We start from the raw sequence: 21655 nt of genomic DNA, 5'->3' as shown, positions 1-21655 counted from the left end.
TTTGAGAGTGATCTACCCACCTGACACCAGGTTTGAGAGTGATCTACCCACCTGACACCAGGTTTGAGAGTGATCTACCCACCAGACACCTGGTTTGAGAATGATCTACCCACCTGACACCAGGTTTGAAAGTGATCTACCCACCTGACACCAGTTTTGAGAGTGATCTACCCACCTGACACCAGGTTTGAGAGTGATCTACCCACCTGACACCAGGTTTGAGAGTGGTGAAACCTGAAACACACCTCTTTATAAGTCTTATGTAATCAATGATTTAACCCTAACCCAGTCTGTTTAAACAATTCTGAAAAGAAAAGTAGTTACAATAAATTTCATAATACTGTTCGTTGATGATATAAAAGTTCATGTGTTTACAATTTAATACATATTGTCTTCTGCTCAGTATAGAAATCCATGGATTCAACACATCCTTCTCGTCCTATCCCAGAATCCTTCATTCCACCAAACGGCATATTGAGGTCTCGTATCAACCAACAGTTAGCCCAAACTGTGCCCACCTACAATGGCAGATAGAGTATTGTAAATTAATAAATAAACTAAAATATATCTTAGGTCAGACCTCAGAAGTGTGGGTTCCTCATAATATTCAGTGTCTGTGTGTTAGTCAATATGTCTGTCCACTCTTCTCTATAGAGATTATATCAGAATTCAGAAATCTAGATTGCAAAAACTGTATTCTCAAACAAAATGCATTATTTTTTTAAATGTGAAGCCCACATAGTAAAGTCCACTTCATAAAGAATATGACAATTTTAGTGGTGATTGTTTTAGTGTATAACAGGTGTTTGATGTGACTTGTAGCTATTAGCCTTCATGGTGAATGATAGAATGGTATCTGCATCTTGTCATACCATGGCCAGACGGTTTTTGCTATAATGCCTGTTTTTGATTAAGATCTTTTCTGTTCATTTTTTGCTTGTTTGATACTGAATAGTTGTCTTTGTTGACAACATACATTGGTTGCTGTTGCCTACCCTCTGGGAGTATGAGGGATATAGAGTGTGGTTGCTGTTGCCTACCCTCTGGGAGAATAAGGGATATAGAGTGTGGATGCTGTTGCCTACCCTCTGAGAGTATGAGGGATAAATAGTGTGGTTGCTGGTGCCTACCCTCTGAGAGTATGAGGGATATATAGTGTGGTTGCTGGTGCCTACCCTCTGAGAGTATGAGGGATATATAGTGTGGTTGCTGTTGCCTACCCTCTGAGAATATGAGAGATGTATAGTGTGGTTGCTGTTGCCTAACCTCTGAGAGTATGAGGGATATATAGTGTGGTTGCTGTTGCCTACCCTCTGAGAGTATGAGGGATATATAGTGTGGTTGCTATTGCCTACCCTCTGAGAGTATGAGGGATATAGAGTGTGGTTGCTGTTGCCTACACTCTGAGAGTATGAGGGATATATAGTGTGGTTGCTGTTGCCTACCCTCTTGGGGTATGAGGGATATATAGTGTGGTTTCTGTTGCCTACCCTCTGAGAGTATGAGGGATATATGGTGTGGTTGCTGTTGCCTACCCTCTGAGAGTATGAGGGATAAATAGTGTGGTTGCTGGTGCCTACCCTCTGAGAGTATGAGGGATATATAGTGTGTTGCTGTTGCCTACCCTCTGGGAATATGAGGGATATATAGTGTGGTTGCTGTTGTCTACCCTCTGGGAGTATGAGGGATATATAGTGTAAGATATAGAGTGTGGTTGCTGTTGCCTACCCTCTGGGATAATGAGGGATATAGAGTGTGGTTGCTGTTGCCTACCCTCTGGGAGTATGAGGGATATATAGTGTGTTTGCTGTTGCCTACCCTCTGGGACAATGAGGGATATATAGTGTGGTTGCTGTTGCCTACCCTCTGGGATAATGAGGGATATAGAGTGTGGTTGCTGTTGCCTACCCTCTGAGAGTATGAGGGATATATAGTGTGGTTGCTGTTGCCTACCCTCTGGGAGTATGAGGGATATAGAGTGTTCAGTGTTCTAGTTTGTTTCCGCCCTACACATGGTTAAATCCCTGTACATGTACTCCAGGTGAAGGGTTCAAGATTGACCTAATGGTAAATTTCCTGGGTCCTGCCCCTCTAACCCCAGGGATCCCACTCCCTCTGTGTTTATGCTAAGTTATGTCTCTTTGGCTCCAGGATGTTCCCAACCAAATTAAGTTAAATTGCTTTACCTGTACCTGAGGAGATTTTCATTAATAACCTACATGTATAGTTCCCCTATTAGGCATTTGGTCACTGTCCAAAGGAGGAGGCAATCTCTAATTTTTCAAAAATGAGTCCCATCAGCCAACAATGAACCAGACCAAATTTATTCAAAATCCCCTTAGCTGTTCTGGATGAGAAGCTTTTATAGATAAAATTGATGATAGACAATACATGCCACACCATTGCATAAGCTCACTTGGCCCTTTTGACAAATGGATCAGGAAGGTACCCTACTTCATATACACAGATACGCCGGATAATGTGTCCTTTAACAGGATAATATAGGGTTGGGTGTTAGATTCGCACCTGAATTCAAGTCTGAAAATGATGAACTAATATTACTACTAAATTCATTTCTGTGAACAGGGATTTTTTTGGAGGAAATGTCTAAGTTAAGTTACCTGTAATTTCCTAGAGACTCTGTGAAGACGAGAGACGTCCTGGGTCCACAATGTAGCTGCAAGGCCATACTGTACATCATTGGCTTTCATAATAGCCTGCAAACAAACAGACATTCACGTCAGATCATAATAGCCTGCAAACAAACAGACAATCATATCAGATCATAATAGCCTGCAAATAAACTGACAATCACGTCAGATCATAAAAGCCTACAAACAAACAGACAATCACATCAGATCATAATAGCCTGCAAACAAACAGACAATCACGTCAGATCATAATAGCCTGCAAACAAACAGACAATCATATCAGATCATAATAGCCTGCAAATAAACTGACAATCACGTCAGATCATAAAAGCCTACAAACAAACAGACAATCACATCAGATCATAATAGCCTGCAAACAAACAGACAATCACGTCAGATCATAACAGCCTGCAAACAAACAGACAATCACGTCAGATCATAATAGCCTGCAAACAAACAGACAATCATATAATATCATAATAGCCAGCAAATAAACTGACAATCACATCAGATCATAATAGCCTGCAAACAAACAGACAATCATATCAGATCATAATAGCCAGCAAATAAACTGACAATCACGTCAGATCATAATAGCCTGCAAACACCAACACACTTTTGTCTTTTATGGAGCAATATCAATTTTTCACCCTCGTTATTTGATACCGGAAGTATTCTTGTATCTTTCTTATTCAAACTGTATCAATTCATTATGTTGGACTGAATATATAACAGTACTTTATATAATTTATATTTAACGAAAAAGAGGTTATTGTATTTGGAGGAATTGGTTATAACTTGAAATGTACTGATTAGTAATGAACAATAACAAGGGCAAGGACAGGTTCACACAACATTCTAGTTTTATGATCAATTTTAACACAAACACTTAAAAGCATCCTCCTTAAACAAAATGTTGACACAACCAAACATAGAAATAAACAACACACCTATTTTGTATACCTTTGTACACTATATGAACTATAGAAAGGGTTAGAAATTAATTTTAGAAAACCACTAATCAGTCGGGCTAGTAGTTTCCAATTTCACTAGTCCATGTACAAATTCAATTAACCTAATATTATTAAGCAATTAAGTAATTTCAAATTTTAACTACTCTATCATCAGGCTAGTGGTTTTTATAACCACTCGACCAGCTGGAGATTTCCCTCGTCTCTGCCAGTTGAGCTATGTTATTGTCAAGCCCTGTCTGTATGTATACCTACCTCTTCTTCTGTATCAAATGGAACTACACAGGTGACGGGACCGAAGATCTCTTCCTTCAGTAGACGGGAGTTCTCCTTCAGGTCTGTTATAACAGTGGGTCTCATGAAATAACCCTTCGAATAAAACAGTTCATTTTTCAATCACATTTATAATAACTAGAACTGTAAGCCAAGGCTAACTAATACCCCCGCTCCTATGTAAAACAGAACTGTAAGCTTTAAGGCTTGCTAATGCAAAGCAACTCTAACCAGTAATGAGTTAATCACTATTTTATATAAAAACAAAAAAATAGAATAACAGAAAAATAAACAAGTATTTCACACAAAGGGGCATAACTCTTTCAAAAAGGGCTGAAATCCCAAATTAAAATACTGGTGCACAAGTACATAAGATACTGATCATTAATGCAAAGTTTCAATGGAATCCACCTGTTCGTTTAAGAGGAGTTGTGCGGACAAGTATTTCGCAAAAAGGGGCATAACTCCATCAAAAAGGGTCGAAATCCCAAATCAAAATGCTGGTGCACATGCAACTACATAAGATACCGATTATTCATGCAAAGTTTCAATGAAATCCACATGTTAATTAAGGAGGAGTTTTCCGGACAAGTTACTGCGGCATCCAGACATCCAGACAGGGTGATTCCAGTATACCCCCCCCCCCCCCTTAACTTCGTTACGGGGGTATAATAATTTGAGGTTCTTATATACCGCTTTATAGGTCGTCTTAAAGCGGTTCACAAATGATTATCCGTGGTTATAGGACCTTTGCTAACAGCCAATATCTTTCTCAACTCCCTCGGGAGCATAGACCAGGTGCTACCATTTCGACGCTCACAGCAAGCATTCAACAATTCTAGCACTGCCCAACAAAGTACTTATTTACACCTGAGTAGACTTGAACAAGCGGAGTAAAGTATCTTGCTCAAGGATACAACACAGTCCCATAACATAACTCGAACCCGAAACCCTTCGGTCACGAGCCCGGCATCCTATCACTAGACTACTGTGCCTCACAACCCTTCGGTCACGAGCCCGGCGTCCTATCACTAGACTACTGTGCCGCCATTCATCTTGATAATCTATCTCTTGTCTTGTGATTATGTTTCAAATGTCTAATATTATTACTGGCAAATCTTACAACCAATCAGGTTATAACCTGAGTAATCAAACTGATTCCCTCATGCTATACGTAGTCTGTTTTTTATCTGGCTATTCTTGTTCCATCATGAAACAAGAAAATGCAGCAAAGCTGCTGGACACCAGATCTTTAGATAAAAATCACTTACTGACAGTCCAATAACCACGAGGGACAGATCATCGCTTAGTTTAACCATACACAGACAAGGGATTTACTCCGATTAGGCACAAGTTGTTACAACTTATCAACACTTCTCCCAATATACATTTTAAATACATTACAATAATGACAGATCATGCACACTTGAATTTATTCTTCGAATACTAATGGCATAATTTAAACGTTCTGAATATTCTGTTCAATCTCAATATCCTCACATGATGCACTATAGTCACTCAATAATTTTCCCAAGGCATGCAAATGTACATATGAATTTTAACTGCATGTTAAAATTCAACAGTTTGGTATTCATTTGAGATGTAACACAACGTTTGATTGGTCAATCAAAATAATTTGCGACAGAATAACCACGATCTACCATCCGCAATTGTTACACCTCAAGTGAATTTCTAGCAATTTGATTGGTTGGGAGAAAATTAAACAAAAATCTCTTTCACCCTCCGAAAATACATTGGTTTTAAGGGGCGCGGGTGCTATTGCCATGAGACAGTGAAAAATATCACATGCGCAAAAAATGTGCGTGCACCGCTTCGTTTCCCCACCGTGATGGTAACAAGAACGTTTGACAGCAACAGCCAATTTCATCAAGCGCCGGTGCGATAGCGATTGTAAACAGCAGACTATCAACAAACAAGATGTCATTATCGAAGTTTGCTGCCGTTTCTGAGCTACAAAGACTTTTGGTGTAACAAAATAGATATGACATTCATTAGTAGGTGACAGAGAATATTGTCAACCCTCAAAAACCCATTGTCACCCTTGGCTTCCCCTCGGGTGACAATGGTTTTCCCTGGTTGACAATATTCACTGTCACCTGCTAATGAATGTCATATTTATATAATATCTCATTTGCATATGAAACCCAGATGGCAAATGATAATGATAATACATGACGTCACGAACAATAGCATAACCTTGAAAGGCAAGGTCATTCTACCTCACTTTGAATATTCCTGATGTCACCAATCCACCACAGAGTGACCCAGAATTTGAATAAAACACTCAAAAAATGTTTTTAAATTACTGGGTTTTTTTTGTGGTTTGGGCTTATATGAGTTAGAATGGGGATAACCCTAATGTATTTTGAAATTTGCAGCAGTATAATCTTGACTATACTGTCACAAATATCTGTTTTACTGGCTCCGCGTCGCATGGTGTCGCCAGTAAAACTCAATTTGTGTTAGTATAATCACGATATACCGCCGCAAATTTCAAAATACAGTAGCCCACCATAATGCTAGTTTTCTGGTTGTTATTACATATTTGTATCAAATGGGTGAAAGACATATCTAGTGTTCAACGGCAAAACCATAAATTTTCTTTTTATAACAATTTTTAAAGAAATGTGAATCAAATATTGCTACATAAGAAAAGTGCGGGAAAAGAAACTACAAACAGAACACAATACATCTCCGGAACACACGCAGGCATACACACATAGGGAGATATTAGCACAGCATATCTCTTTCCAAAGGCATTTGAAGATTTTATTCAATTCAAACAAAGCCTTTGTCTTTTAAAGAGCTTACCTATCAGAGTGCAGCATGCGGCATAACTTTGCACTGATTTTGCTTAACTTTGCACTTTGCCTTAGTCTTTATTTTTTGTACACGCTCATCAAAATCTATCAAATCAAAACAGTTACATAATTATATCAATTTTTGAGCAATGCACTGTGCAGGTACAGAAGTGTGGATGGAGGAACAGATTCTCCCCATACAATAACACACACTTGTTCTGTCTGTAACACATTCTCCCCATACAATAACACACACTCGTTCTGTCTGTAACAGATTCTCCCGATACAATGGCACACACTTGTTCTGTCTGTAACACATTCTCCCCATACAATAACACACACTTCTTCTGTCTGTAACAGATTCTCCCCATACAATAAAACACACTTGTTCTGTCTGTACCAGATTCTCCCCATACAATAACACACGCTTGTTCTGTCTGTAACAGATTCTCCTCATACAATAACACACACTTGTTCTGTCTGTATCAGATTCTCCCCATACAATAACATACACTTGTTCTGTCTGTAACAGATTATCCCCATACAATAACACACACTTTTTCTGTCTGTAACAGATTCTCCCCCTACAATAACACACACTTGTTCTGGCTGTAACAGATTCTCCCCATACAATCACACACACTTGTTCTGTCTGTAACAGATTCTCCCCATACAATAACACACACTTGTTCTGTCTGTATCATTCCAGACAACATTTACGTAGTACGACTCACCTCCGTATTTTCGGCTGGTAGGTCGAGTGAATCCACTCCTTCACCACAGAGTATAGTGGCTCCTTCTTCCACCCCAATCTTCACATAACCTTTGACCTTCTGTAGGTGTTCCTTACTGATCAAAGCACCCATAAAGCTACTGTCTTGTTTGCGATCCCCAACCTTCAACTTCCTGTAAACAAATACGGTTTCACAATTTTATGCCACAGCCACTGGTAACTTAACCCTTTCTGTACATTTGTCATAAAGTCTTCATTGGGAAAATATTGTAAATTAAAAAAAAATAACATCAATGAAAAATTCAGCATCTCTTCACTAAAGTAATTTGCTTTTCCCCTGGTTTCCTCTGGACCTATAGACGAAATGAGCATTTTTTTAAAAAAAAAATTAAATTTTGAACTAAAAGAAGGATTATTATATTAATATAACAAGAGGCCCGGCTAGCTAGCTAGGGGCCTTAATAGCTCACCCGGTATTTTGTTTTTATTAAAAACCTGCTGAGTACCATATAACAGTTTATCAAACGCTATTACAAACATGATACAGCTCCCACCTAGAATCAAACACATATGATTTGAAGGCTGGCCTATATATTAAGACGACTTATTTCTGAGATGTGGTTGACTGTAAGGAATCTAAGGATTATTATCAAGATTTTAGGGATATGACAAGAATGTGTTTCTATATTTAACCACTCACTTGGTTTCCTCAACAAACTTCTTCAGGAAGGTTTGGTAGACCGACCTCTCCACGTATATACGACTCGTACACAAACAAATCTCTCCCTGGTTGATGAAACTAGATCTGAAATACGAAGGTAGACCTATAGATCAGAAATGTTGTTCTGAAATATTGATAATGATAATCTTTATTTGCAATAGACATTATATTCACACCATGATAGTACAAGATAGTCTCTGACAACAGGCTAGACACAAATATACAGACATACATACAAACATACATACATACATGTACACACACGCACGCACAGGTATAACCACAGCATTTAGCAAAGTGTTACATATTATGAGCGTAATTAAAGATACAATGACATATTTTTCAATGTAATTTTAATTTAATAATACAATGCACTTCATTTCTTATTTCATTTGCTTAATAAATTTACATTATGAATTACAGTTTTGTTCTTTAAAGGTTTTTCTCACCTTTCAGAGAAGCCCTATGAAAAGGTCTGCTATGTCATTTTTTCTTGTTTTGAAGTTTTAGTATAAAGACACTGTGTTTCAGACTTTAACTTGTTTTGATGTTTTAGTATAAAGACACCGTCTTTCGGACTTTAACTATGCTTGTCTGAATTCAATGTTTTAGTATAAAGACACCGTCTTTCGGACTTTAACTATGCTTGTCTGAATTTAATGGTTTAGTATAAAGACACTTTGTTTCAGACTTTAACTATGCTGGTCTGAATTTAATGAATACAACAAAATAAGGGTACCAACTAAAATCAAGGGAAATGTAACTGTTTACTTAGCCTTAATAATTCCATACCTTATGGTTGTAGGGATGCACTTCTCCATATCAGCATCAGCAAAAATGACCGCTGGATTTTTGCCTCCAAGCTACAAAGAGCCACCATAGAATCAGTCAGTATTTAATTCATCAAAACATACAACAGAAACACTTGTATGTGAAATATATGATAGAAAACATCTTATTTTTAAACTAATTAAAAACAGTTTCAGAAATATGAATGTTGAAAGTTAAGCATTAATTAAGAACCAGTGGTACAGTTGTGCCCTGGTTGGCGAGAAACCACCCAGGTACACATGTGTAAAAGCTTTCAGTCATTCACCCCTGATGACAAATTTGAACTCTTCCAATTCAATGGTTGGAATAGTTCATTATGAAATTTTAGGGGTGAATGAGTTAAAGTAGCTACATTTACCTGTGTGTTTGTATGAGACTGTGTGTTGAACATTATAATATAAACATCTAGCTAAAATATGGTAACCTACCCTAAAATCAAGATTATACAGTTCTCAAAAAAAATCATACTAATTGTTAAAGCAATTAAGTTAATATCAACCACCATTGCCACCGCATATCATTGGTCCATTGTGAACACCGATATGTGAAAACTTTAACCCTTTCACCAATGTGGACCATAATGGACCCATCCAGATCAATGCACGGTAGAGTCTACTAAAACTACTTAGGGGTGAAAGGGTTAATCACTTTGTATTTTATCATTCGCACATTGAGCACACGGCATTCATGTTGTGCCATCCCACTACTGTGCAATTATATGTTTCTAAGTCATTCGGTTTACAGAAGTTGTTTAGGTTCCTGGTCGGTTTACAGAAGTTGTTTAGGTTACTGGTCGGTTTACAGAAGTTGTTTAGGTTCCTGGTCTGTTTACAGAAGTTGTTTAGGTTACTGGTCGGTTTACAGAAGTTGTTTAGGTTCCTGGTCGGTTTACAGAAGTTGTTTAGGTTACTGGTCGGTTTACAGAAGTTGTTTAGGTTCCTGGTCGGTTTACAGAAGTTGTTTAGGTTACTGGTCGGTTTACAGAAGTTGTTTAGGTTCCTGGTCGGTTTACAGAAGTTGTTTAGGTTACTGGTCGGTTTACAGAAGTTGTTTAGGTTCCTGGTCGGTTTACAGAAGTTGTTTAGGTTACTGGTCGGTTTACAGAAGTTGTTTAGGTTCCTGGTCGGTTTACAGAAGTTGTTTAGGTTACTGGTCGGTTTACAGAAGTTGTTAAGGTTACTGGTCGGTTTACAGAAGTTGTTTAGGTTACTGGTCGGTTTACAGAAGTTGTTTAGGATACTGGTCAGTTTACAGAAGTTGTTTAGGTTACTGGTTGGTTTACAGAAGTTGTTTAGGTTCCTGGTCAGTTTACAGAAAGTTTTTAGGTTCCTGGTCGGTTTACAGAAGTTGTTTATGTTACTGGTTGGTTTACAGAAGTTGTTTAGGTTCCTGGTCGGTTTACTGAAGGTTTTAAGGTTCCTGGTCGGTTTACAGAAGTTTTTTAAGTTCCTGGTCAGTTTACAGAAGTTGTTTAGGTTCCTGGTCGGTTTACAGAAGTTTTTTAAGTTCCTGGTCAGTTTACAGAAGTTGTTTAGGTTCCTGGTCGGTTTAAAGAAGTTTTTTAGGTTCCTGGTCTGTTTTACAGAAGTTGTTTAGGTTCCTGGTCGGTTTACAGAAGGTTTTTAGGTTCCTGGTCGGTTAACAGAAGTTGTTTAGGTTACTGGTCGGTTTACAGAAGCTGTTTAGGTTACTGGTCAGTTTACAGAAGTTGTTTAGGTTCCTGGTCCGTTTACAAAAGTTGTTTAGCTTACTGGTCGGTTTACAGAAGTTTTTTAGGTTCCTGGTCAGTTTACTGAAGTTGTTTAGGTTCCTGGTCGGTTTACAAAAGTTGTTTAGCTTACTGGTCGGTTTACAGAAGTTTTTTAGGTTCCTGGTCAGTTTACAGAAAGTTTTTAGGTTCCTGGTCGGTTTACAGAAGTTGTTTAGGTTACTGGTCAGTTAACAGAAGTTGTTTAGGTTCCTGGTCAGTTTACAGAAATTTTTTAGGTTCCTGGTCGGTTTACAGAAGTTTTTTAAGTTCCTGGTCAGTTTACAGAAGTTGTTTAGGTTCCTGGTCAGTTTACAGAAGGTTTTTAGGGTCCTGGTCGGTTAACAGAAGTTGTTTAGGTTACTGGTCGGTTTACAGAAGTTGTTTAGGTTGCTGGTCAGTTAACAGAAGTTGTTTAGGTTCCTGGTCAGTTTACAGAAGGTTTTTAGGTTCCTGGTCGGTTTACAGAAGTTGTTTAGGTTCCTGGTCCGTTTACAAAAGTTGTTTAGCTTACTGGTCGGTTTAAAGAAGTTTTTTAGGTTCCTGGTCAGTTTACAGAAAGTTTTTAGGTTCCTGGTCGCTTTACAGAAGTTGTTTAGGTTACTGGTTGGTTTACAGGAGTTGTTTAGGTTCCTGGTCAGTTTACAGAAGGTTTTTAGGGTCCTGGTCGGTTAACAGAAGTTGTTTAGGTTACTGGTCGGTTTACAGAAGTTGTTTAGGTTCCTGGTCAGTTTACAGAAGGTTTTTAGGGTCCTGGTCGGTTAACAGAAGTTGTTTAGGTTACTGGTCGGTTTACACAAGTTGTTTAGGTTACTGGTTGGTTTACAGAAGTTGTTTAGGTTCCTGGTCGGTTAACAGAAGTTGTTTAGGTTACTGGTTGGTTTACAGGAGTTGTTTAGGTTCCTGGTCAGTTTACAGAAAGTTTTTAGGTTCCTGGTCGGTTTACAGAAGTTGTTTAGGTTACTGGTTGGTTTACAGAAGTTGTTTAGGTTCCTGGTCGGTTTACTGAAGGTTTTAAGGTTCCTGGTCGGTTTACAGAAGTTTTTTAAGGTTCCTGGTCAGTTTACAGAAGTTGTTTAGGTTCCTGGTCAGTTTACAGAAGTTGTTTAGGTTCCTGGTCGGTTTAAAGAAGTTTTTTAGGTTCCTGGTCTGTTTTACAGAAGTTGTTTAGGTTCCTGGTCGGTTTACAGAAGTTGTTTAGGTTCCTGGTCGGTTTACACTGATTTGTAGCAGTAGCCCATACATTCTTAACAATTTTGTGGAAGACAATTATATGAGGTGATTAAGAACTATGTTTAAACCTCAAGTGAGAGTTTCTTGCAGAAAGGAGCAGCTGACATCCTCAGCCTCTTGGCCGTCACAGTTCCCCCAGTAAAGGATACCAGGGGTACATCTGGGTGTACCACCAGTGCCTCCCCCGCCTTGGGCCCCACACCAAACACCAGGTTGATTACCCCTGGGGGCACACCTGTAACAAACAAAGATTTCAATAAAATATAACAGATTTCAAATCTCTATCAGGCCCTACCCCAAACACTAGGTTGATTACCCCTGGGGGTACACCTGTAACAAACAAAGATTTCAATAAAATATAAAAGTCTACCTGGGAGGAGGGGACATCTTTTCCTCCCTGTCAAGCTGAAAATGAAACATGCACTGGTTACCTGTACGATACAGGTCGCAGTACAAAATTTTGGTGTACTCATACAAGGCACTTAATGGAACAGCTCCTAAGTATCTACAGGAGCTTGTTACCCTGTATCAGCTGTCACGATCACTGCGGTCGGAGTCAGAATCATTGTTGTGTGTCCAAAATCTTGTGCTGTGACCTATGGAATCCGGTGCTTTGGGAGGGTTTCGGCCAGGTTGTGGAATAGCTTACCATCTGCTATTAGAAAGTCAAATACCCTGGCCAAATTCAAGAGGGACATAAAAACTCACCCTTTCATGTCTGCATTTTAGGTTCTTTGCAAAGATGTCATGTAAATACCACCCTTTATTTATTCATTTATGCACATTGCGATGATTATCTGCTTGCTTAATGTATAAAAGTGATTGTTAGCCTTTGTTTTTGTTTCACAATTATGACTAATACTATTATCCATATGTTTAAAGCGCTTTGGAGTAATTTTACAAATTATATAGGGCGCTATATAAATGTTGTATATTATTATTATTATTTTAAGAACCAAGAGCAGTCTAAATAAAAACAAGAGGCCCAGAGGGCCTGTAACGCTCACCTGAATATTTAAGCAGTCATAGCAAAATACTATATTTTTCATTTCAAATATATTTTAAAAGGATTGAGCAACAGGCTTTGCTTATATAAGCTCTCTCCAAAGCTTCCAGCATACTTTTGATATTTGAAGACATTGAATACAATATTTACATACATACATTATATTTCAACTCATCTCATGACACTTGGGTACATTTATTGCTAGGTAATATACAATAATTAGGCTGGATTAATATTTTCATGTTTCCACAAAATTACATTATTTCATGTGATACATGGACTTAAGGAGGCTCCATCCTTTCNTTGAAAGGATCCTCCAGTAATTTAGAAAATTACAACAATGAACTTTACTTAACAAATTAAAGGACAAAGTAGGACCAATGTTTCAATGTTATCTATGAGGTTTAAGGAAGCTTAAGTCAAGTTCCAAGTGGCAAGCTGTCAGACTGTTTGTTTTAGCAATCGGTTTAAAATTAAACCAACATCTATAAGGACCAAGGGGAACCTCAAGAAATGTTAGGACCGAAAGTGAACTTATCACTGATGATGATGGGCTGATAAGTTGACAGTGAAATAGCTATATATATAGACGGATGCTGGATGTGGAGCCACACATAAGTTCAAAGGCACTTCGTGTCAGCCTGGTGAGCTAAAAATAACTTGCCATCTTCACTGGTATCTTATCTTGTCATGGTCATGATTTCCCCATCATATATATAGAGAGCAAAGCCAAAGTAAGCACATACCTGCTTCGTTAAATATCTGGCAGAGTTTCCATGCCGACACCGATGTCATCTCGCTTGGTTTGGCGACAACTGTGTTGCCTGCAGCTATCGCCGGGGCGATCTTAAAGGAGAGCAGGTACAGAGGAAGGTTCCAAGGACTGATGAGGCCAGCCACACCTACAGGGTCTCTCACCGTATAGTTCACAGCGCCTACACCGTCCATCACAGAGGATCTGTCATAGAGAGGGTTAAGAAAGTAGAAACATGTGCATGTGTTATCTAATAATCAGTTGTGGAATGATTACCAAATTTTATGTAAATGCTAACATCCAATGCCGTAGCAATGTGATTTTTTTTTTACAGAGAGCAATCCATACAGCTTTGTGCAGAGTACATGTACACTTATAGAGTTCCAAATGTGGTCCAATTTGTGTTGTTGGTGAAAATACGGTCAATGGTGGTGGGGCCATTGTTTGTTGATGCTGAAATGATTTTTGTTGTCTTTTTATTGTGAGACTAGTTAGCAGTAGTTGTATTCACACTACAAGAAAGTGTTATGCCAAGGGAAAATCTGATTAGTAATGGGCAATAACTCTTGTTAAAATTGACCCAGGATCCTGATTTTTTTATATATAATTATGTGAATTTTATTTTATGATAACCATGACAAAACCAAACTTTGATAGCATTGGGTTGATAACTGTGGAACTAGATATGCTGACAAGAATTAGAAAGTGTTCTCCGACCATTTTCAAGTTATGAACCCGACCCCTGGGATGATACTGGACCCCCAGGCAAATTGTGGTAGCATAAATGTCTTTTGTCTCTTCAAGTTCATAACAAGCAATTGTGTTTATATGGTTGCAGGATCCCAACAGTTTCTAAGGTATGACTGAATTTCCTTATTTTACCCTACCCCTGAGAATAGCATAACATTGGGCCCCAACCCTCTGTCCCCACTTGGACCACGGCCTACTTTACCCTACCCCTGAGAACAGCCTAACATTGGGCCCCAACCCTCTGTCCCCACTTAGACCACAGCCTACTTTACCCTACCCCTGAGAACAGCCTAACATTGGGCCCCAACCCTCTGTCCCCACTTGGACCACAGCCTATTTTACCCTACCCCTGAGAACAGCCTAACATTGGGCCCCAACCCTCTGTCCCAACTTGGACCACGGCCTACTTTACCCTACCCCTTAGAACAGCCTAACATTGGGCCCCAACCCTATGCCCCCACTTGGACCACGGCCTACTTTTCCCTACCCCTAAGAACAGCCTAACATTGGGCCCCAACCCTCTGGCCCCACTTAGACCACGGCCTACTTTACCCTACCCCTAAGAACAGCCTAACATTGGGCCCCAACCCTCTGTCCCCACTTGGACCACGGCCTACTTTACCCTACCCCTAAGAACAGCCTAACATTGGGCCCCAACCCTCTGTCCCCACTTAGACCACGGCCTACTTTACCCTACCCCTGAGAACAGCCTAACATTGGGCCCCAACCCTATGTCCCCACTTGGACCACACCCTTAAATTCATACAAGGTTGAGTCCTCTTGTTTCCAGAGGATGTTCTACTAAATCTGATTTTATTTAAATACCATTCATTAATTGGAAGGAAGATAAATTTTAAATATTCACCGCTACTTCCTCACTAGGGCTGATCATTATCTCCCCTAAGGGTGCCATACCCTCCATTTATACAATTAACATGGATTCCCATTTGCCCAAGGATACATGTTCTAGTCAAAATTTGGTTAAAATACCTGGTGTCTACTGCAGGAATATAAATGACTTTATTTATTTTTTCTGAATTTACCCTATTGTGCCCCACCCCTCTATCGTAAAAAAAAATCATTCAGTATCCTTGCCCAATGATGTTCCAGACCTAATTCAAAATCCATTCAGACCTAGTAGAATTTTAAGGGGAAAGTTGAAGACAGACAGATGAACGGCAGATTGTCACAACACAATAGGACCACAAGTCAAAACAATAAGTGCACTTTCAAATTCATCAGGTCCATACAGGAATTTATGAAGTACAGAAATTTAAGTATCAATTAAAAAGTAATTTCTCATATCAACTCAAAGAATATGCAATAATTGTATAAATATGATAATAAATAAAATAATTTTCTGTTCAAAGATAAAATTTCAATACTTTTGTTCACAGACAAAAAATATTAAAGAAAACTATCTTACCTATTTGTATCATGTAGCACAGAGGATGCAAATATGCGGAAGTTGTACACCGCCCTCGGGATGTCTATAGCCTTGGCCAGCCAAACTGGCTTTCCCTGGTCATGTGATTCAAGTTCAGCAAACTCTACTAGACGAGACTCCAACAGGTCAGCAATCTTCATCAGGACCTTTGACCTCTCCTCAGCAGTTTTCACCGACCATCTGTCAAATAACCATGTGTTTACGTTTCACCGGCCATCTGTCAAATAAACATGTGTTTACGTTTCACCGCCCCTCTGTCAAATAAACATGTGTTTACGTTTCACCGACCATCTGTCAAATAGCCATGTGTTTACGTTTCACCTACCATCTGTGAAATAAACATGTGTTTACGTTTCACCGACCATCTTTCAAATAAACATGTGTTTACGTTTCACCGACCATCTGTCAAATAACCATGTGTTTACGTTTCAACTACCATCTGTCAAATAAACATGTGTTTACGTTTCACCGACCATCTTTCAAATAAACATGTGTTTACGTTTCACCGACCATCTGTCAAATAAACATGTGTTTACGTTTCACCGACCATCTATCAAATAAACATGTGTTTACATTTCACCGACCATCTATCAAATAAACATGTGTTTACATTTCATCTACCATCTATCAAATAAGCATGTGTTTACGTTTCACCGACCATCTATCAAATAAACATGTGTTTACGTTTCACCATCCATCTATCAAATAACCATGTGTTTACGTTTCACCGACCATCTATCAAATAACCATGTGTTTACGTTTCACCGACCATCTATCAAATAAACATGTGTTTACGTTTCACCGACCCTCTGTCAAAAACTCTTTTTTTAGACCAGTGATCATATTCTCAAGACATCTAACTTATGTTTATGTTGCTCGCATAAATTCTGACGTTTGGAAGAGATTTGCCGTGTTATTTACACTTTTTCCTGGATTTATATTTAAGCTGTTCATTTCACAAATATAACAATTCACATCAAACATGATGGACAATTAAACCTTCAACCAAGGACTGACCTGCAAAATCTATATAAACAATGTTCCCGAGACCTCGGTGAGCAGGGCTGACAAAAACAATATTTCGCCACCAGTAGTTCAGTTGAACCCATGATTCCAAGAATATATCTAATCTGTCATTAGCACTATACTAGACCTCACTGCCAACTTGTACAAGTTAGTGTGTCCAAAAAAAGCAGGACAGGCACCGGTCTGTTAGAGAATATATAAATGTATCTTGTCAGTGGTGTTACATTTCATTTTTCCAAATTTCTATTAGCTCTATACAGAAAATATCAATCTTTTTACTTCATTTGCGTGAGCACAGTTTAAAAATAGCGACATTCATTTCTGCTTGTTTTCACAATAGTTTCACTGACAATGACAATCTAACAATATGTTGATTTGATTATTGCAGTTGGCATATATTTCTTTGCATTTGTGGCAGATTTCAATTGTACATAGGATTACGGTCGGCTTCTAGCTTCCCACTAGAGGGAAGTTACCTTCACAATGTAGCTTAGAACGAATATTCATACCCTGCCTACGCTCCGCGACGACGCAATATATATAAAAAAATGTCTCGTCGTCAGAAAGCTACGTTATCGCAGCTAAATGTAGCTCAGTATGTGGTAGAGGGTCCAAGTAACATTGTAGGACCTTAGGGATCGTGGGTTCGATCCCTGAGGTGGAAGCACACTATTCTCTTCCTTGTTACACATTTAACTAATTACTTCTGTGTAAAAGTCTTAAGCAACAACTATGGTGTATGAAATTCTGATGTGTCCAAAAATATGTTATGCGTGTTATATAGTCTACGGACTTGTGTAAGTCTACATGTATATACCCGTTTTCAACTTTATATTTACCTATCTAAAAAGGACATAAATAATACGAAACTGTAATCCATTCTATCACAAATAAACACAAATGGGTACCCTATAGGCATACTTGTTGTCGTTGTACAGAAAGGCATCAATCAGTGGCATAACAAGTTGACATTGACGCAGTCAAAACGAAACCAGGTCAAGTCAATTATCGTACTTACGTTTTGAAGGCAGTCTGTGCTGCTGTCACCGCTTTGTTTATCTCCTCCTCGCCGCTGTCCGGAATCTTCGCCCATATCTTCCCAGTTGACGGGTCAAAGCTTGGAATGTATGAATTTGTTGGTACGAATTCTCCGTTTATAAAGTTTGCTACGACTACCTCACCCATGGTTAGGCCTAATATACTGTCGGCAACTAATCATGTAACGAGCTATTTCATTGGCTGCACCAACTTTCGTGTGGCGCCAAATTAGAAAATCTGCAGGTGCGCTGAAAAGAAATCAACTTTATTACGATTTTAATTTCCTGATGATTTACTCATCTACGATGAGGTGAAGTTCCCTTCATGTGTTCGTTCTAATAAGAAGCTTATCAAAAACTAAAACAATCTAAATGTGATTTCCCTATACGACTGTTGAAGAGATAGTTGAGTGAAAGTTAGGGTAGGCAGTCGGAATTTATTACAATTTCATTATAACATTCTTCTTATTTCAGGGGTGGAGGCTCTAATTTAGGAAATTACAAAAATCACCAGACACATTTTAGGTATTTTGAAAAGAATTGATGTCAAAACCTCCGTTAAAATCCTTTGCTCAAAAAGATGGACTGGCGTGCGCTAAATACGTCACTGCGGAAATTGACAAAAAATCCGCCAAATGTTTTTAGGGTTACTATACATGCATTCCGTCTTGAACAAATATATGAAACGTCACCACACACCTATATCAGAAGTTCGAAACCGAATCCAAAATAATACGAGTTGTCAATGCAAATTATCGTTAAATAATAAATATTTATTATTGTTTTTATCATCAAAGTTCAATAAATCAACTGGAGTTGCACGTTTATATTTTGATTTATAAGCAATGAGAAATGTTCGAAATACATACTAAAACGCGAGGGTACCAGAAATCATGGAAAACATTTTAAAGGCAATATTAATAATTCCTATTTAATTTCTGGACCATCATTTTTTTACTATAATGAAACAACGAAAGCCCTACTATTACAATACATACGTATAGATATTGGGGTAACACCAGCGCGTGTATCTATCAATCCAGCCCATTTAGATGAGTTTGGCTCACTCGGAAGCTTTAGCCTAGTTCGCCGAGTAGCAAAAGTTGAACACCTATAACCATTTAAGTCTGTTTAGGAAAACTATTGGCAGCATTTAAAATAAGTTGTCCATATTTCAAGTTCGCTGACTATATACTTAAACAATCGAAGCTTTACAGCCGAGCTATAAAATCTGAAAAATCCAAGAACTGAAATAAGTATAAGCATATTAAAAAGCTAATCCAGAGAAAATATGAGACGTACAATCAATATATTAACAATATGATATGCAGTGACGAGTCTAGACCTAAACTGATCAGGAACTACAATTGTATACTAAAAACAAGAAAAATAACAAGTGTAAAGTTGCTCCATTAAAACGAAATGGTTTCTGTTTAAGTGACAGCGAAACAAAAGCTAACATCCTAAACTTTTAATTCTTCACCTCAGAGAATATGACCAACTTTCCGAACTTAGGACCAAGTCCAACACCAGACATCAAATCCATCCACGTAAATCCCACAAGATCTGCCAAACTACTACAAAAGCTTAAAATCCACACAAAGCCACCGGCCCAGACGGTTTCCCGGCACGTTTTCTTAAAGAACCCGCAAATGAAATAACGACTGCCCCTACACCCATCTTCCGGGCTTCAATCAACCAGGGGGAATTCCATCTGACTGACACCCCCCCCCCCCCCCCCCCCCCCCCCCCCCCCCCCCCCCNGGGAGACATAATCCAGACCTCCAACTGTAGGTCAATTTTATTAACCTTAGACTGGCCACCAGCCCCTAAGTTTTTATGAAGAATTTCCTGACTGCATTTTAGACATCCAGGTGATCAAAATTATTAGAGTTATTTTATTTTCTTAATTATTCAATAATCTCTCAATATGTTGTAAGATCAATGAGCATATCAACCATAGCAGCATTCTCTCCATATATAGAGAAACACAACAGCCTTGCAGAAAAACAACATGGCTTTCGTAAAAGAAGATCTCGCGAGACCCAACAAGCCTTAACCATTCATGATCTGGCTAAAGGCCTGGACGCTGAAAACAAATAGATGGGATCCTCTTGGTTTTCCAAGGCATTTGACAAAGTGCCTCACCAACGTCTCCTTCTGAAACTCCACCACTTCATGGTGTCAGAGGTAGTATCTTCGAGTGGATAGAGAACTTCCATTCCTATCTGAAAGAAAACATCTCTGGTTGACCCAGTTACTTTTGGAGTTTCTCAAGGTACTGTCATTAGGCCATCACTAGTTCTTGTCTATATCAACGACATGCTTAGTCGCGCAGAGTCCCAGACTCGACTCTTCACAGACGACTGCTGATATGTACCGGAAAATATTATCCAAATATATATATAAAGATGATGTGTCACTCCTACAAAAAGACCTTGACAACCTAATCGATAGGGAACAAACACGGCAAATGCAGCTTAATCCAGAAAAAAATGTGAAAAGTCCTCTCTGTCACTAAAAAGCGAAATCTAATTCATCACGACTACCTCATCCACGTTCATACCTTATATCATGTCGACTCAGTAAAATATTTAGGCTTTCATCTCTCGAAAAACTTATCCTGGAACACCCCCACTGATGCTGTTACTTAGAAAGCAAACAGCATCTTGTCTTTCTTTAAAAGGAACATTGGACAATACCCACCTAAAGCCAAAGAACATACTTTTAACACCTTTGTCAGACCAATCCAAGCGAAACATCAACGAACTCGAGATGGTCCAAAGTAGAGGGCCATATTTGAATCCAATGACTATACCGCAAACAAGCAGTGTAAGGAACATGCTCACTTATCTTGGATGGGAACCTCTTCAGTCTAGAGGAACCAAAGTTAAATCCATCCTGCTGTACAAAATTGTTAACCATCTAGTAGACATACCAGGGGAGCCATACCTCATACCAGCAGGTACTTCTACAAGTGGTCATACCATCCGATACCTCACTGCCGAACACTGTTATACCAACGCTCATTCTTTCCGAGTGCCATCAGAATTTGGAGCACTTTGCCACCTCCGCTGGTCAATTTGCCAACCCTCAATGGGTTCAGTCCGGCACTGTCTCCTCCAAAGTCTCGCTGAGAAATTGTATAAACAGATTTTAACGGTACATACGTATATTTTAACTGAATATAGAGGATAGCTGAGTCGCTAAAGCATGTATACGACAGTGTGAATATACTCAAAAAAGACTAAACAAAAACAACAAGAAGAAAGGTTTGCTACATCCTGATCAACTGTAGTTATTCCATGTCTTTCAATTTGATTGACCATCTTTATTGTTGTGCCGTACCTTTTCCTGGGATTTCTAATAAAAAAAAATTCAATCGTGTTAAACATATTTGGGTAGGCTATCATAACGTACATTAAAAATCCGTTCAGATCCCTTAAATTTGGTAATTTCTACAAGACTATTACCTCAATCTGCTTTATCTTTCACATCGCAAACTTAATATAAGTAACATAAGCAAATAAATGCAGCTAATTTACTTATAGGAAGAATATATCGTTTCATTTCGCGTATTGTTGCCTTATGACGCTTTTGTCGCTTTTATGAATTTCATTGACGATGAGAGTTATTCCCCTTTTCCGGAAGTT

General features: G+C 38.7%; 1 protein-coding gene across 3 annotated transcripts in view; it reads right to left on the bottom strand.

Annotated features, from left to right (window-relative positions):
* LOC110466156 (aldehyde dehydrogenase family 8 member A1-like) overlaps nucleotides 1-18191 on the bottom strand; it is a 25781-nt gene extending 7590 nt beyond the window's left edge. For 2 of the 3 annotated variants that reach the window (XR_002464701.1, XR_002464702.1), the window contains exons 1-10: nucleotides 17984-18191; nucleotides 15919-16119; nucleotides 13735-13946; nucleotides 12051-12217; nucleotides 8964-9034; nucleotides 8151-8255; nucleotides 7452-7623; nucleotides 3878-3991; nucleotides 2622-2717; nucleotides 21-518 (exon numbers count right to left, since the gene is read on the bottom strand). Coding sequence is in view for 1 of the 3 variants with exons in the window: in XM_021522504.1 (XP_021378179.1) it covers nucleotides 372-518; nucleotides 2622-2717; nucleotides 3878-3991; nucleotides 7452-7623; nucleotides 8151-8255; nucleotides 8964-9034; nucleotides 12051-12217; nucleotides 13735-13946; nucleotides 15919-16119; nucleotides 17984-18150 (1452 nt within the window). In the remaining 2 variants the exon portion in view is untranslated. Of the gene's footprint in view, nucleotides 1-9; nucleotides 519-2621; nucleotides 2718-3877; nucleotides 3992-7451; nucleotides 7624-8150; nucleotides 8256-8963; nucleotides 9035-12050; nucleotides 12218-13734; nucleotides 13947-15918; nucleotides 16120-17983 lie in introns of those variants that run through there. The other variant, XM_021522504.1, reaches the window with a different exon arrangement.
* Nucleotides 18192-21655: the final 3464 nt, after the last annotated feature.

This window comes from Mizuhopecten yessoensis, unplaced genomic scaffold (genome assembly GCF_002113885.1).
Source record: "Mizuhopecten yessoensis strain PY_sf001 unplaced genomic scaffold, ASM211388v2 scaffold11121, whole genome shotgun sequence".
Lineage (NCBI taxonomy): Eukaryota > Metazoa > Mollusca > Bivalvia > Pectinida > Pectinidae > Mizuhopecten > Mizuhopecten yessoensis.
This window is presented reverse-complemented; position numbering and strand designations above follow the sequence as displayed.